Source organism: Anas platyrhynchos, chromosome 7, assembly GCF_047663525.1.
Source record: "Anas platyrhynchos isolate ZD024472 breed Pekin duck chromosome 7, IASCAAS_PekinDuck_T2T, whole genome shotgun sequence".
In the NCBI taxonomy this organism is placed as follows: domain Eukaryota; kingdom Metazoa; phylum Chordata; class Aves; order Anseriformes; family Anatidae; genus Anas; species Anas platyrhynchos.
This window is the reverse complement of record NC_092593.1, coordinates 17,748,497-17,762,125: the sequence shown is the minus strand read 5'-3', so window position 1 is coordinate 17,762,125 and position 13,629 is coordinate 17,748,497. Positions and strand designations below refer to the sequence as shown.

Here is a 13,629-nt window from a genome sequence, read left to right as displayed (position 1 = left end):
CTAACAGTCGGATTAAGTTTCCATTAGTCAGCTTTGCCGCAAAGCTAACCTTCGTCAGCTGTAAAATATGGCCAGTTCTCCAATTAACTATGTGTTTCTTACAGTGGTGTGAATGTAAATGCTGCTGGGCTAGCATGATTAACTGGCACCAACACAAACAGCAATTTCCCTTTGCTTCATCAGCTTTCAGCTAAAGAGGACTTGCAGATAAAGGCTATGGGAGTACTTTGCAGATGCACTGGTACAGTGAGAGAAAAAACGGACCTCCGATCCCTAGGTGGAAAAGCTGTGAACAAAATACTTTGCTCTTTGCCTTACGAGTAGTTATTTAAAAATTAGCACAACTGTCCCAGGTGTGAATGATTGGTTGAAACAGGTTCTCTGTACTGCTGAAAATGAAAAACACAGGAGGCAGCAGTTTAACTGTCCCCTTCTTGAAGAGCACGAGACATATTGCTCTTACATACAGAATTCCGTATCAGCTTACCTCATTACAGCCAATTAGCAGTACATTCATTACTTTGTTAACAAATTGTGTACAGCAAATTTCCAATGAAAAGACAAAAGGTTATCTCTGCACTAAGTGATGCAGAACAAACTTGTAATGGCTACAAAGCAACCATGGAGTATGGGAAAGAAAGATGCTCCTCATTAAATTAAAGAAGGAAAATAAATGGTGCCGTTATGCAAAGCTCAATTAGAACTTTGATTCCGCAGTTATATACTGTATAACTCTTACAGTGAAAAATTTACAAGCAGTTCATTAGAACATTGCACAGAACCAGATGCACGGGGCACCAAAACACTTAGTCCAAATCTACTACAACCAAAGTGCTTGGCTGGTGAAGCTTAAAATACCTAATTGTTTTCTGGTACTGTGTTTTTTTCATCCAAAGATGTAATTTTACATTTTTAAGTGTATTTTTCCTGCTTCATTTAAAGTTTATCCTAAATTTTCTTCTTTTCCCTTAATACTTGGAAAGCATGAAGACTTGTATTTCCATTTAATCACAACAAAGAAGAAGACACAGATAAGGGTACTTTTTTAATTAAAAAAAAAAAATAGTTCGATAACAACTTTCTACATGTATAAAGCTCTTTTCCAATTTTCTACCAGTTTTACACCAGAGAGAGTCTGAAGTGATTGCAAAAGTACAAATTAAGTGACCTTGGCTCTGTACGAGGAAGAACTGTAACATTAACACTGTCATATGACCACATATATATTCTACGTTATATACTATATATTTGATATCACCATATAAATATTCTACATTTCTCCTAGATTTTCTCCTAGATTTCTTCTCTTCCTAGATTTTATCTGCAAGCAAGCAGTGCATTTCAACATTCACTTTTTTTTAAGCTGAAAAGCCGCGATTTCTGAAAATCTAATGTTCATGCTTGAGATTGGCTTCTCAAAACTCAGGAACTTAACTGAAGTTTATTCCACAGATTATGACATTTAAATTGGCTCTCCTGCATGTACTCTCTAATGTCTGTTAATATGGCAGATCACACTGACACCCTTCCTGCAGCTGAGGCATTAATCATGTCTCTGTCCCCTACACAGACACCTGTGTTCACAACTTGTTAGAGTTTAATTATTCTTCATAACTTTTCCCATTTTTAAATCTATTTAAAATCAGTCAGTAGAGTCAACACTTAGAGCGAGGAGACAAAGACAAATATTATTACACTTTGTTTCTGTAACAAGGCAGCTAAAATACTGTTAGCTTAAGCAAGGATAGGAAGAAAATCTGGGCATTAGCCTTACGTGGTCCTTCCTAATCTTTCTCTCTCATTATTTCTGTACTTGTTAGAGAATTGAAATTTTGGCTTGCAGTAATGACAGTCCAGAAGTATTTAATATTATACTTGCTATTGATCCTTTCAACATTCTAGAAAGTTTTAGACACAGACACTGCTTTATGGTAAAGTTCTCCTGCCAGCACCCATAGCCAGCAACTCATTTTCAGCAAAGGCAATATTGCTTATGCGTAAGGGAACACTCCACTGGTATAAACCAACTTTGCCTAGTGTGTGTGTGTGTGTTTTTTTTGTTTTTTTTTTTTTAAGACATAGCATTCATTTCTATTATTTTGCACATTACATGTAGTTTAAGCATAACCATGCATGTAAAAATGTAGTTTTACACACTACATGTAGTTTAACTATATGCATACACAAATAAAATGACTACACCATTAGTAGACAGCAACTGAAAACTTTACTGTTGCACTTTAAGCACGTCTTAGTTCATAAAAACATTAAAGCTCCAGCTCTTCTCATCCAGTTCAATAAATAAACTTAAAAATTAGCTAATTGTAATCGACAATGCAAATATAGTGTTGATTTATTAGCTACCAGGCTCATATAATACAGTGTGTATTAACTAGTTGCTTGTTTGTGAAGACTTCATGATTTCCCTTTCTGTCTACTCTGTTCTCCTTGTAGACTATAATTCCTAAGTAATTATTAGAAAAAATAACTTGTTGCAGCGTACCAATCATATGTATTTATTCTCACATTAATATTCCATTCTTTGTTCTGGTTATAGGTTAAAATAACTTCTCAGACTTCTGCGCTGATTCGGATGTACTGATTCAGGAATTTTGAGGAAAAGTCTATAGGTTCAAAACTTGTCCATGACCTAACTTCACAGTAGATTGAATTTCCTTTAATTTTCCTACCAAAGGTAAGCTGGCACACAAAATAGTTCAGGTATACGCTTATCCTTCTACAGAATATTATAAGGCCAAAGTTCTTTAAAGATTCTTAACATAAAACTTTTAAAGATCTAACTGACAAACCCAACAAAATGTATCTTGGGTCTTCTGAATAGTTTGCTTTAAGACATGCCATTTGAAAAAAAAAAAAAAAAAGGGCATTTGGAACAGGAAGCGGTTTCTTTCTACTCTGACCACCTCCTTCTCCACAAAGGGCCGAGGTTCTAAGATGGTGCTGGAGCGAGCACCACGGCTCCTGTAAGCACATGCACATGGCAGCCACTGACTTTACAGGTCTGGAGACTTCTTGGGCCTGTTTCTGCTCGTCCTCCACAGACATTTATTCATTTCCTTCATCATGAAAAAAGAGAGGGGGGGGAAGACTATTAGCTAATCTCTACATGGAGGCAAAGTATTTTATGCTGACCCTCCACAGCATGTGCTATTATCACTGCTCATAAACTTCACTGCCTGCCAACTTTAACAAAGGAGCACCATCCTCATGAAGCAGAGTACTAAATTAAATTAACTGGTGTCAGAAACCTAAACAAGAAAGCGTTTGTATCTGTAGTGCAGAAGATCTGCTGGTATTTTTGGTTTCATTATGGTACTCAAAGGTCATGCATTTCTCCCACAACAGTTTCGTAAGATTGTCCTTCTCACTGCAAAATAACATGCTGCCTTCTTTCTGCCTGCCCACAGCTTTGAGCTGAATTTTGGGATTTGAGCTAAATTTTGGGATTTAGAAAGAGCAAGGAGAATAATCTTTTTCCTAATCATTCCTGCATAAGCTGAAGAATACAGTAATTACTAACATTTAAAGACTGCTCTTAAAATAATCTCAAAGAACAATGTTGTAGTGTTACTTACTGAAAAAGGATTTTTTATCCCAAATCAGCTATACACATCAGTCCAGTGAACGGCTGCCTGAAGGCCAGTCTTTGTGTACAATCTAACCAAATTCTTGTGTTGTTTTAAAGTGGTTGAATCCCAATTTCATTAACAACCAGTAATGTTAACACTATTACAATGCATTTTATTTTTGCTTAAAAGTGTTTCCAAGACTTGTAATGGAAAAGGAATTCCATTCAGATTAGAAAAGAAGATTATGGTGAGGTATTAAAATTATTCACTATACAATTTTTGTTCCACAGTTAAAAAGATAATCCAATATAAAAAGCAGCCCTTTACTTGGGCAGGCCTTGTTGACGAAGTGTTAAAGGCGTTTGCCATTCTAACAGGATAAAAACTAACGCCTTGAAGTGTTATCTACTCAGGCCTTTTAGCAAATTTGTTAACACTTTTAGGTATATTACTCCACCTTTCTCTTAGTGTGAACTGGTATCAATTATTTAGCCAATTTTATTATGTTATTAAAATACCTGCTGATTAAATGTGAACTAAAGTGTCATTTTAGAGCACTGCTCTTTATTTGTAGTATTTCACATTTATTCAAATTTGTAGAAGTAGTGGACTCGATTAATTACACTATCAATAGTGAGAAATACTCCACAAAGAGACACTTTCTATTGTCTAAATGGATCTTAAATACTGTTCTAGTGTCACGCTAATAGAACAAAAGATGATGTTGAAATACAGCAGAGCAGTTTCAACAAAGAAACCCGGTTTTACAGGGGCAGCTGTAATAAAAAAAGGCAGCAAAGTGTTGTAGAGCAAATCTTAGCTTTATTGCATCAAATAACATATTGCTGTGTAAAATATAAGAACCATTGCTATCATGACTTTTTTGTCTTGCAATTGGACCAATTTGAACATGAACATAGGACACACAAGCAAATGCTGACCGCTATAGTGTTTATTTCTTTCCCAGTAAGGCAAGAAAGAACCTTTTAATAGTTTAATTCTGTGAGTATTAAACAACTAGTGTGAAAAACAAGCTGCATGTAAACTATTTCTACTGCCTCTGCTTCAATGACTAGCTGAGGCAACCTGTTATAGGAGGTGTTAATTGGCAATAGGAGTACAAGTCAGAAGCATGTTCCCCATCGTCCTAACCCAGCAAGGCTAGGTCATTAAAGTGGAAATGAATTCTTTCATGCCGACTTAACCCCTTCAGTACATATTTTCAGCTGTTATATCTGAAGACAATTGAGAAAGATTAACCAAAAAAAAAAAAAACATAAAAACTTGCCGTACTTTATAAATAAAAATGGTATTCACTACCCCCCGTTTCCCTTTACTCCCCCTACTGAACCACCGCCATTGTAAGTGTTCCAGATAATCATCACATTTATTATGAAGTAAGGAGGAAAAGGGCATTGAGGGTATAAAAGCAATGACAGACACAATAAAATAATTTAGCATGTTAAAATATATGTGGAAAGATCAGGTACTTAAAAGTGATCTTAAAGCTCCCATCTTTATAAAGGTAAATCCAGTAGCAAATAGTTTGGAAAGGGGAAGGAAAAAAAATCACAGAATATTACATGCAAAAATGACACAAATTCAAGCAAATATGCAAAGTAGACAGAAGTATGAGCAATGATAGAAAGACTTTATGAAGTCACCTAAGTACTCTTCTCTACTTACCCTTTGTAGAGAAGTGGTATAACGATGAATTCACAAGGATTTTCTTGGAAGAGCACAGTACTTTTTACCCACCGCTAAATCTAGAAACCTTATTTAAGTTGTGATTTTGGAGCAGTGTTTCTGTACTGAGACAATACCCTTGAAAATAATAAGTCAGTCACTGGAAGTGCCAGAAGGGAATAAGCCACATTCCCGTATCTCAACAGTTCTAACACTGTCATGATTAACACCAAAGCAAATGATCTAATTCATAAAGAGCGAAAAATTTGAAAAAATCCATAAAAATATATTAGTTTGCACTGTGAATCACATGCTAATTAGTAGAAATTTGAAATTTTATTGCAGTTCTCCAGCTAGTACACACACAATTTTACAGTTAGTTCCACATCAACAGGATTATATTTTGAAGCAAGCATTATGTCTAAACAGTTTGTATGTTTAGGCCCATTTTTATACCAATTATAATCAAGCATACATAACAGACCACAAAATACCATAAGCCTCAACAAACAGCCTAGATTTCTGAAAGGATCACATTGTCTTGTTACACCATATGTCAGATGAAATAAAAATTTCAGTAATATGTTTAGTCTCAGACAGTCTCAGGCTCCAAAATGGAGTAGGGATACTAGGGAAATATTATGGCATCAATTGCTACTTTAAATTAAAAACATCTTTGTGAAAGCCTTCACAGGCTGTATCAAAGAAAAAACTGCCTCAGTATATTTTACTAAATCTTGCCTCCTAAAAAAAGGAAAAAAGGTTTATCCAGGTTCATATTTACAGCAGAACTCAACAAAAGCAATATAGATGGACTTGAAACATACAACATTTTTCATCTCCCTCCTCTTCAAAAGCCAAAATTACAGAACACAACTTTGTATAGCTCTGAGCAGTTGGCTAAATGGGTTGGGATCATCAGTTTACAAACACCTCTTCAGCAGAGTCAAAACTTTACTACCTATTTGACTTGTTTGTTTTAAATTAAACAGAACTTCAAACAAAAATATTCACTAGCTCATTGAGATATTCCAGAGAATCTGGTCAGAATTTTAGTTAAAAAAAGAAAAAAAAATCAATAGAAACATCCATAAAATTTAGCTTACATTTCTAGCCTGTCCATTCAAAACTTTGAGTAGAAAAAAAAAAAATCATCCTTCTGCCAGCACTCTCTCTTGCATTACTTTCATGGAAGAGGTACAATAATCCACCTACATGGGCACGCCCAATATTTCCCGTATACCTTTAGTAAGCAATTTATTTTGCTTACCTAATTGCCCAAAATGACAGGCATAAAATTTAAGTGTCTTCTACAAAAAAAACAGCATTCCTGTTTTCCAATGTTCCCATAGAAAATATCATTTAAGACTACTAAGGCTTACAGCTTACTAAGAGAAAATATAACAGCATTTAGCAATGATTGCATGCTAGTTGAGTTTTGATATAAGCTTAGTTATGCTACATAGTACTTGAGAAACTCACTCTAAGTTAGTCTGATGTTTTGTCAGAAGCACATAATTATTAACCCAATGTTAAAATGTAGCCACAATATGAAGTGATTTGCATACACCACTGATACAATTTGCAATACTCAGAATTTTCTGTTAACATTCCCAACCCAACTCCTACACAAAGAGGCCACTTAAATGTATCAATCAAATTTTATTGAGATAAAAGAAGCAAAAAATCAAGAAAAGCAAGAAAAATTAAGGGAAGGCATGCATCAATGCAATTAACATTCCTTATTATCAGAGTTATTGTTAGCAAAAAAAAGCAATAAAAACAGGGACAAAAAAAATACACATCTTTGAGAAGTACTACTCTTCACAGCTTCAAACTACTGGGGAAAAAAATACTGAAGGTTAATTTCACTCTAGAATAGAACCAAAACTAATCTGTCATCTACTCCTATCATTATAGCACCTATTGAGGTTTAAAAACAAGAGCCTCATGGCAGATAACTAATTTTTGCCTGCCTTCAGAAAGTTGTGCTTCAATCTGGACTTTTCACTATCTTATTCTAAACAATTCCACAATGCAGCAAGTCAGCCCTCAATGTGTGCTGTCTGAGGTCATCCTAAAGCACACTTTGTGGAGCACAGCAGTTAAGCAGGGTTTACTTAGACTTCACTTAGGAAGTATTTGGTTCTACACATTTGGGCTTGCTGTTGTAAAGAGATGGTATTCTGGACACAAGCAGGTTAACTAAAACTCAGAAGGAAGGTTAATTATTTGTAATACTTTCAAAAAAAAAAAAAAAAAAGTAAAAGACCCACTGACATTAATGCACAAAGAACACTAACATATGGTTCCAGGAAAACCTGAGGAGAAATCTTCTCTACCACAAGAAGAAAACAAGCCCTTGTTCAAAGGTGCTGCACAGTAGCATTGCAACATTCAAGAGCATGGGTTTTCAGAAAGAAGCAGCAATTTAGATCACTGTACAGGAGTTGTTCTCCGCTTCCAGAATGGAATGTTACAAGTGAACAGGTATAATGCAAGAGGCACAAGGATGACTGCTCTTGTTTAGTCTTTTTTGCTATTTTCTCATTATGACTACATTCATTTCCTTGCCCAAGTTCCTTTGTCTCTTCTGGGGAAAGTCAGCTGGACTGCACTGGCAATTAAGTTGAGGAAAGAGAAGCTAATTGCCTAATTATTAGAAATAAAGAAGTTTAAAATCTGAGGCCAAGAGTAGACAGCTAAAAATGGTCTCCAGAGTTTACAGGAAAATAGTAGATCACAGGAAGCTGATAATGCTCAAGCACAACCCACTAGCTTTGTTATTTTTAGTAAAGCATGACTGTAGCATGGGCCATCACACTTTAAGGCATCTTTTACACCATGAAAAAAGTACACACTGTGTGTAAGTACCCATCAGCTCAGACAATTGTATGACAGTTCCTAATGTGATTCTAGCATGTCCCCATACTCCTGCCCCCATTAGCACTGTTGGATATAAATAACATTACAATTACTGAACCATATTTCAAATGTGGGAAAAATATACCCAGCCTTTAGCAATGCCCAACAACTTTCAGATTAAGCCTATACTACGCACAGAGCTGTCATCTCCAGTGTAAGCAGACCTGGGCCATACTGGTCCCCTAAATTTGATATGCAAGTTTCAGCGTTTTAATACAAGGCTGTTCAACTAACTGATGCAATAAGCTACTCATCTCAGACAAAGTAAAACAGAACAATTTACTATATCTTACTATATTCTAGGTGCTTTTTCCACTCCCTGAAAACAATCATACACATAAAACAAGTATCAAGCAAGGATACCTGCTTGAGCAGGGGATGGACCATACAGCCTCCACAGACCTCTTCCAACCCAATTCAGTGATTTAACTGAGACTTTCTATAGGAGATCACATGGGCGATTAAGGTCTTTGAACTTTTCATGGGAGTTGATGTTGGATGGTTTCCAGTGGGTGACTGTTTGTCACTGAGAAAGTTTTAAAACTTCCTACTCTTTAAATGGGTCGATAGCTTCTGAGGAAAAAGGTAGAACCGGGGTCAGCCACCCACATTATATACCTAGCTTCTTCAACTGGGATGTACACGGGATATTTCAGCAATACCAGCAGCATTCTGAGCACTTGGAATTTGTGGTGGAAAACATCAAAGTGATGGCACAGCAACGATGCAGTATTTTAAGACCTGTAATTCAGACTTACTGCTCTTGCAGAGTATTCTCAAAAGGAGTATCTGAAGCCGGAAACACATGGGAAGCAGAGAGCTGTGTATCCTCACAATTCAGGCCACATGAAGTGTACACACCAAGGAGACACAGGAGTAATCAAGTCATGCAGGTGCAACAGATACCAAAAACTACAAGAAGCACTCCATATCTTTCCAAAGAAAAACACAGTTCCTGATTTTAAAGACAACAGTATTCTATGAACACACCTGTATTCTCCAGGCTAAGAACAAGCTGTTTCAAGAAGCAATTAACCAAAACAAATTTCAATAAGATGCTTTATTATACAAGGGAGTTTTAGCATGAAGATTAGCCAACTAGAACATACCATTTATTTCAATATACATCAGTTTACTCCCATGACATAACGCAAGGAAACCTGCATTTAATTGATAATTGGGAATGAGCTACTGACCCACCTTTGCCGGCCAGATCATAAACTCTTATTCTGAAGCCTCTCAGAAAACCAGACCAGTAGTAGTGCGCTTTTCTAATAACCATCCTGGCTAGATTAGCAGATGAAACAGAACTTTAAATCAGTGGCAGGTCTCCCAAGTTCCCACGGTGCCATAGATTTAGTAAATGGGATCAGTATGTTCTAAAAAACCACAATAATATGAGGGAAAAGGTTCCACAGCATCAAACAGTGCAATGCTTGAAACCTCATAATCAAAGTGACAGTTTTCAAGTGCCATTTACAATGCCCTAATCTGGAAACATCCCAGCTAACCCATCTGATCAACTATTTCACAGATGGAAGCACTTGATGGCTAATTGGCAAGTCCATTATTCAAATAAAATAGCTATCTGCACTTCTATTTTCTATATTCCAAGTCAAGGTGTAAACACTCCTTGTAAGACACAGGTCACTTCTCTCCCTTCCTTCCCATTTGGATATTTTCCCCTTCCCCTGCCATCAAATATGTTAATACAGAAGTAGAGGAACAATTTTATTTTCCATATATTGCAGTAGAACGTCTGCACTGACAGAGCAATGTAAGCTATTTTCAAAAAAATCATTTGAGAAATCAAAATTAAATTAAAAAAATATCATTATTTCACTGCTTCCTCTCACACCTGGACTGAGAAAGAGACAGGATGCATTTGCATGGACAAGAACTTGTATAGCTAGGGTTATTGTTCTCAACATGTCAGGGAAAAAGCTCTGCTCTCAATTTACTCACACTCTGAAACAGTATCCAGTAGGATTGCCTAATAGAGGCATATGTGGAACTGATTTCACTAGCAAACAATAGTTCAGCATACAAAATGAAGAGGAGTGTTGCTCCAAATTCATGCCGGCTGCACAAGAAGAATGCTTTTACGTACCCCACAAAGCCTGTTAATTTGTCTGCAGCAAATGTACAATGCAAAACCAAGTACTAAATCACCGGTGAAATTCTGTGGTGAGCAGTGTTTCATGAGGATACAAATGTGATATAATACAGAAAAGAATGAAACAGGAAAGGGGAGATAACTAAAAAGCCCAACATGACAAGAAGCAGAGTCAGGAAGAGAAGAGACCAAACAAGAGGCCAACACAAGGAGGTACCTTCAAAATCTAAACTTCCATGAACAACAGAAGGGACGTGAAAGGACTAATAGATGTTTAGTTTAGGACATCACATCACTTTGTGTTCCCTAACTCTTTTTTCCCTTCCCTTTTCCTTCCTTCCTCTTTTCCCCACCCCAAGATGGCATTCCTTCATTCATCTAAGACTAATAACGAGGATATGGTCCACAAAGTTTCTAAGCCATAAGTCACTGGAGGGAAAAACTTATCATTCCTAAAGTGGTATTTCAACAATAGCATGCATATTGCCTTCATCAGACTTTTATTAGCCATATGAAGATAGTCAGTGCTAAATTCCATTGACCCTAAGCATATCTCTGGACAGTTTCCAATAGTATGCTGATAGAGCAAACAATAAAAAGAAAAAATTGATTTCCTTAAAGCAGTTCCCAAGTAGAATATAAGACACCAAAAGACTTTTGAAAATAAATTCGTAAAAACAAATCCAACTAGCTGCAGGAACAGCATATTGTAGTTCAGAAATAATAGGAAAAAAAGAAAAATCACAGAATAATAAATAGAACAGGTTGCATTGTCAAGAGGAAAGAGACAAGCGCTATTGAAGTAAGTCAATGAGAAACAAGTCCACGGTCAAGATCGAACTGTGCTTACCAAGCATTTGCTGTTACTCAAACATTAGTTACAAAGCAAATCAAATGGACTACTATCCAACATGATGTGATAATCCTCTTACCAATCAAACCCCTAGCTAAAATATATATATATATTTTATATATATAGCTAGCTAATATATATATATATATATATATATATATATATATATATATATATATATATATATGAATTGCATTACATAATATTCATTTTAAAGTGTTTCTTTTCCTACAAGTTGCTACATATAAACAAATCTTAGGTCTTTCCAACAGGTGTTTATCACTATGCTCAGCCTTAAATGAAGAATCTTCAAATGCAACTGTGACACAGCACTAAGAAAAACAAAGTTACATACCATTATTTAGAACACTCCAGGGCAACCAAAGGGTAGTAACTTTGTTTATTTTACAGCAGGACAAAGCATTTCCAATAAATTTCCCAATTTCTCTCTTCCACCTCAGTTATCTGATTCACTCTAAATTATCTCTCAATCAACATTCAAAACAGAAGTGATCTCTGAAGGTCCAATGAACAATGTATCTTAAGGATGCAGGATTATTGGTTTTGAATAGCCTTCCTGCTGTCTGAGTAAACCAAAAAGACTACAAAAGTAGCAGAGAGATTCAGCGCAAGCAGCAACTTGCATAAAGAGCAATTCACTTTTCCACTTTTTTTTTTAATCCAAGACACACTCATCAATTCATTTAAGAGACAACTCCATATTTAAACAAACAGAGCAGTTTTGCAGGCCAAAGCTGCCAGAGGAGTTCATCAAGCTGCTTTTGAGTATCATATTCTATTGTCTGCCTCAATTTTCTATCAAGCCTTAAGTTAAAGCTGAGAAATTCAGAACGCAGCCGAGAGAGTTAACTGTAAATTTGAAAAACAGCTTTGATATGCGTCAAGTTCAGAGAGGACCAAGAAGTGAAAGCTTGAGTGATTAGACTGCGCAGATGTTAAAAAAATGAAGAGTCATGAAGCAGGCTGGCAGCTCAGAAGAACAAGAGAAATAAATGTTTAAGAAAGTTAAACTAAAAATAACCGAGAGCTGCTTGAAGATTCACTAAGAGAGCGTGAATAGAATTTTAGCTATAAAAAGGAAAAAAAATTATGCACAAGAAGTTACAGCTTATTTGGCAAAACACCTAGAGGCTGGAAATCAGTTTAGAATATACCACCAAATGCTTCAGTATTAAACCACTCATTTCCTAGTTACACCGGACACAAACACAACACAGAATCCAAAGAAGCTGTGGGTTTCACAATTTCAGTCATTCCAGAAAGAAACGAACACACACATCACAAAGTCCAAGATAAGCAGAACTGATTCCTCCAGAAGAATGACAGCCTGGATTCCAGACTTAGAACCGAGCTCCTGAGGCAGATCAGGAGAAAAGAAAGAAGCCAGCTACCGTGTCCAGCTGAGACCAAAAGGAAATTCCACTGAAGACCTGTCTTTTCCTTAAAGAAATAATTCTTCCTAGAAGCTTTGGACAGATGTTTTTTTTTTGTTTGTTTGTTTTAAATTACCCCCTGTATTGACAGTAGCCAGGAATAAATCTCACACCACAATGTAATAACTTCAGCTTGGTTTTATTTTTGAAGACTGCTGGCCACACCAACCGGCCCAGAAAAAAAAGCAAGGAAGTCTTGCGCTAGAGGTAGGAGAGGCCGTACAATGTGTGTGGGCTTTGCACTGGAACAGAACAGCTGCCACAGGGGTCTTTTTGCTGTGAGCAGCATTACAGCAGCAAGGACAATAGCAAACAACATAAAACAGTAAAACACACACAAGAGGCTACAGCTACCCAAAAGTGATGAAATTATCATGCTGACATTTACATATACCTCAGTATCTTAAGAACTGTTGTGATAGGCATTATAGGTACTGAAATATATCTTAAAAGCTATAAAATAAGATTAAGAGATATATTGAAATAGCAAATGAGTATGTTCAGCCATTTTGAACAAAATTACTGTTTGGAAAAAACACTATTATAGGAAAATGATTTTTGAATTTTATTCTCCATTTTCACTGCTTTTGAATCCAAACTTAAACCGTTCAGACACCAAATTAAAGGTTTATAAACATTCTGTAAAATCACAGTGCCAACACAAGTGTTCATACTGACAAGAAAAACAGTCAGGCTGTAACAATGATTTGCATACATTTATATAGCATCTCTAGAGTCAGAGATTATTATTATGAATTCTGTGGTTGGATTTTTTTTTGTGTGGGGTGGTGGTGTTTTAAACATAATTAAATGCATATTCCAGTAATTGATTAATATTAAGAAGAGGATATTGACAAGCTGTATACTAACCTGTCCCAGCCCGGGCATACCTCCTCCAAGTCGTAGAAGTCTATCCATATTTCTAAAAAAAAACAGAAACAAAGGAAAAAATGTCCCCAGGCTCTGAAGTGTTTACTAAATTGCTATCTATATAATTCACCTTCA

The 13,629-nt window shown here is 36.1% G+C and overlaps 1 protein-coding gene across 4 annotated transcripts in view; it reads right to left on the bottom strand.

The window, feature by feature from the left end:
* Window positions 1-13,629, bottom strand: part of PSMD14 (proteasome 26S subunit, non-ATPase 14) — a 45,966-nt gene that overhangs the window by 24,648 nt on the left and 7,689 nt on the right. For all 4 annotated transcript variants that reach the window (XM_027461422.3, XM_027461421.3, XM_038182206.2 and 1 more), the window contains one exon: window positions 13,495-13,546. In XM_027461422.3, coding sequence (XP_027317223.1) covers window positions 13,495-13,542 — 48 coding nt within the window. In that variant the 5' untranslated portion in view covers window positions 13,543-13,546. The remainder of the gene's footprint in view (window positions 1-13,494; window positions 13,547-13,629) is intronic.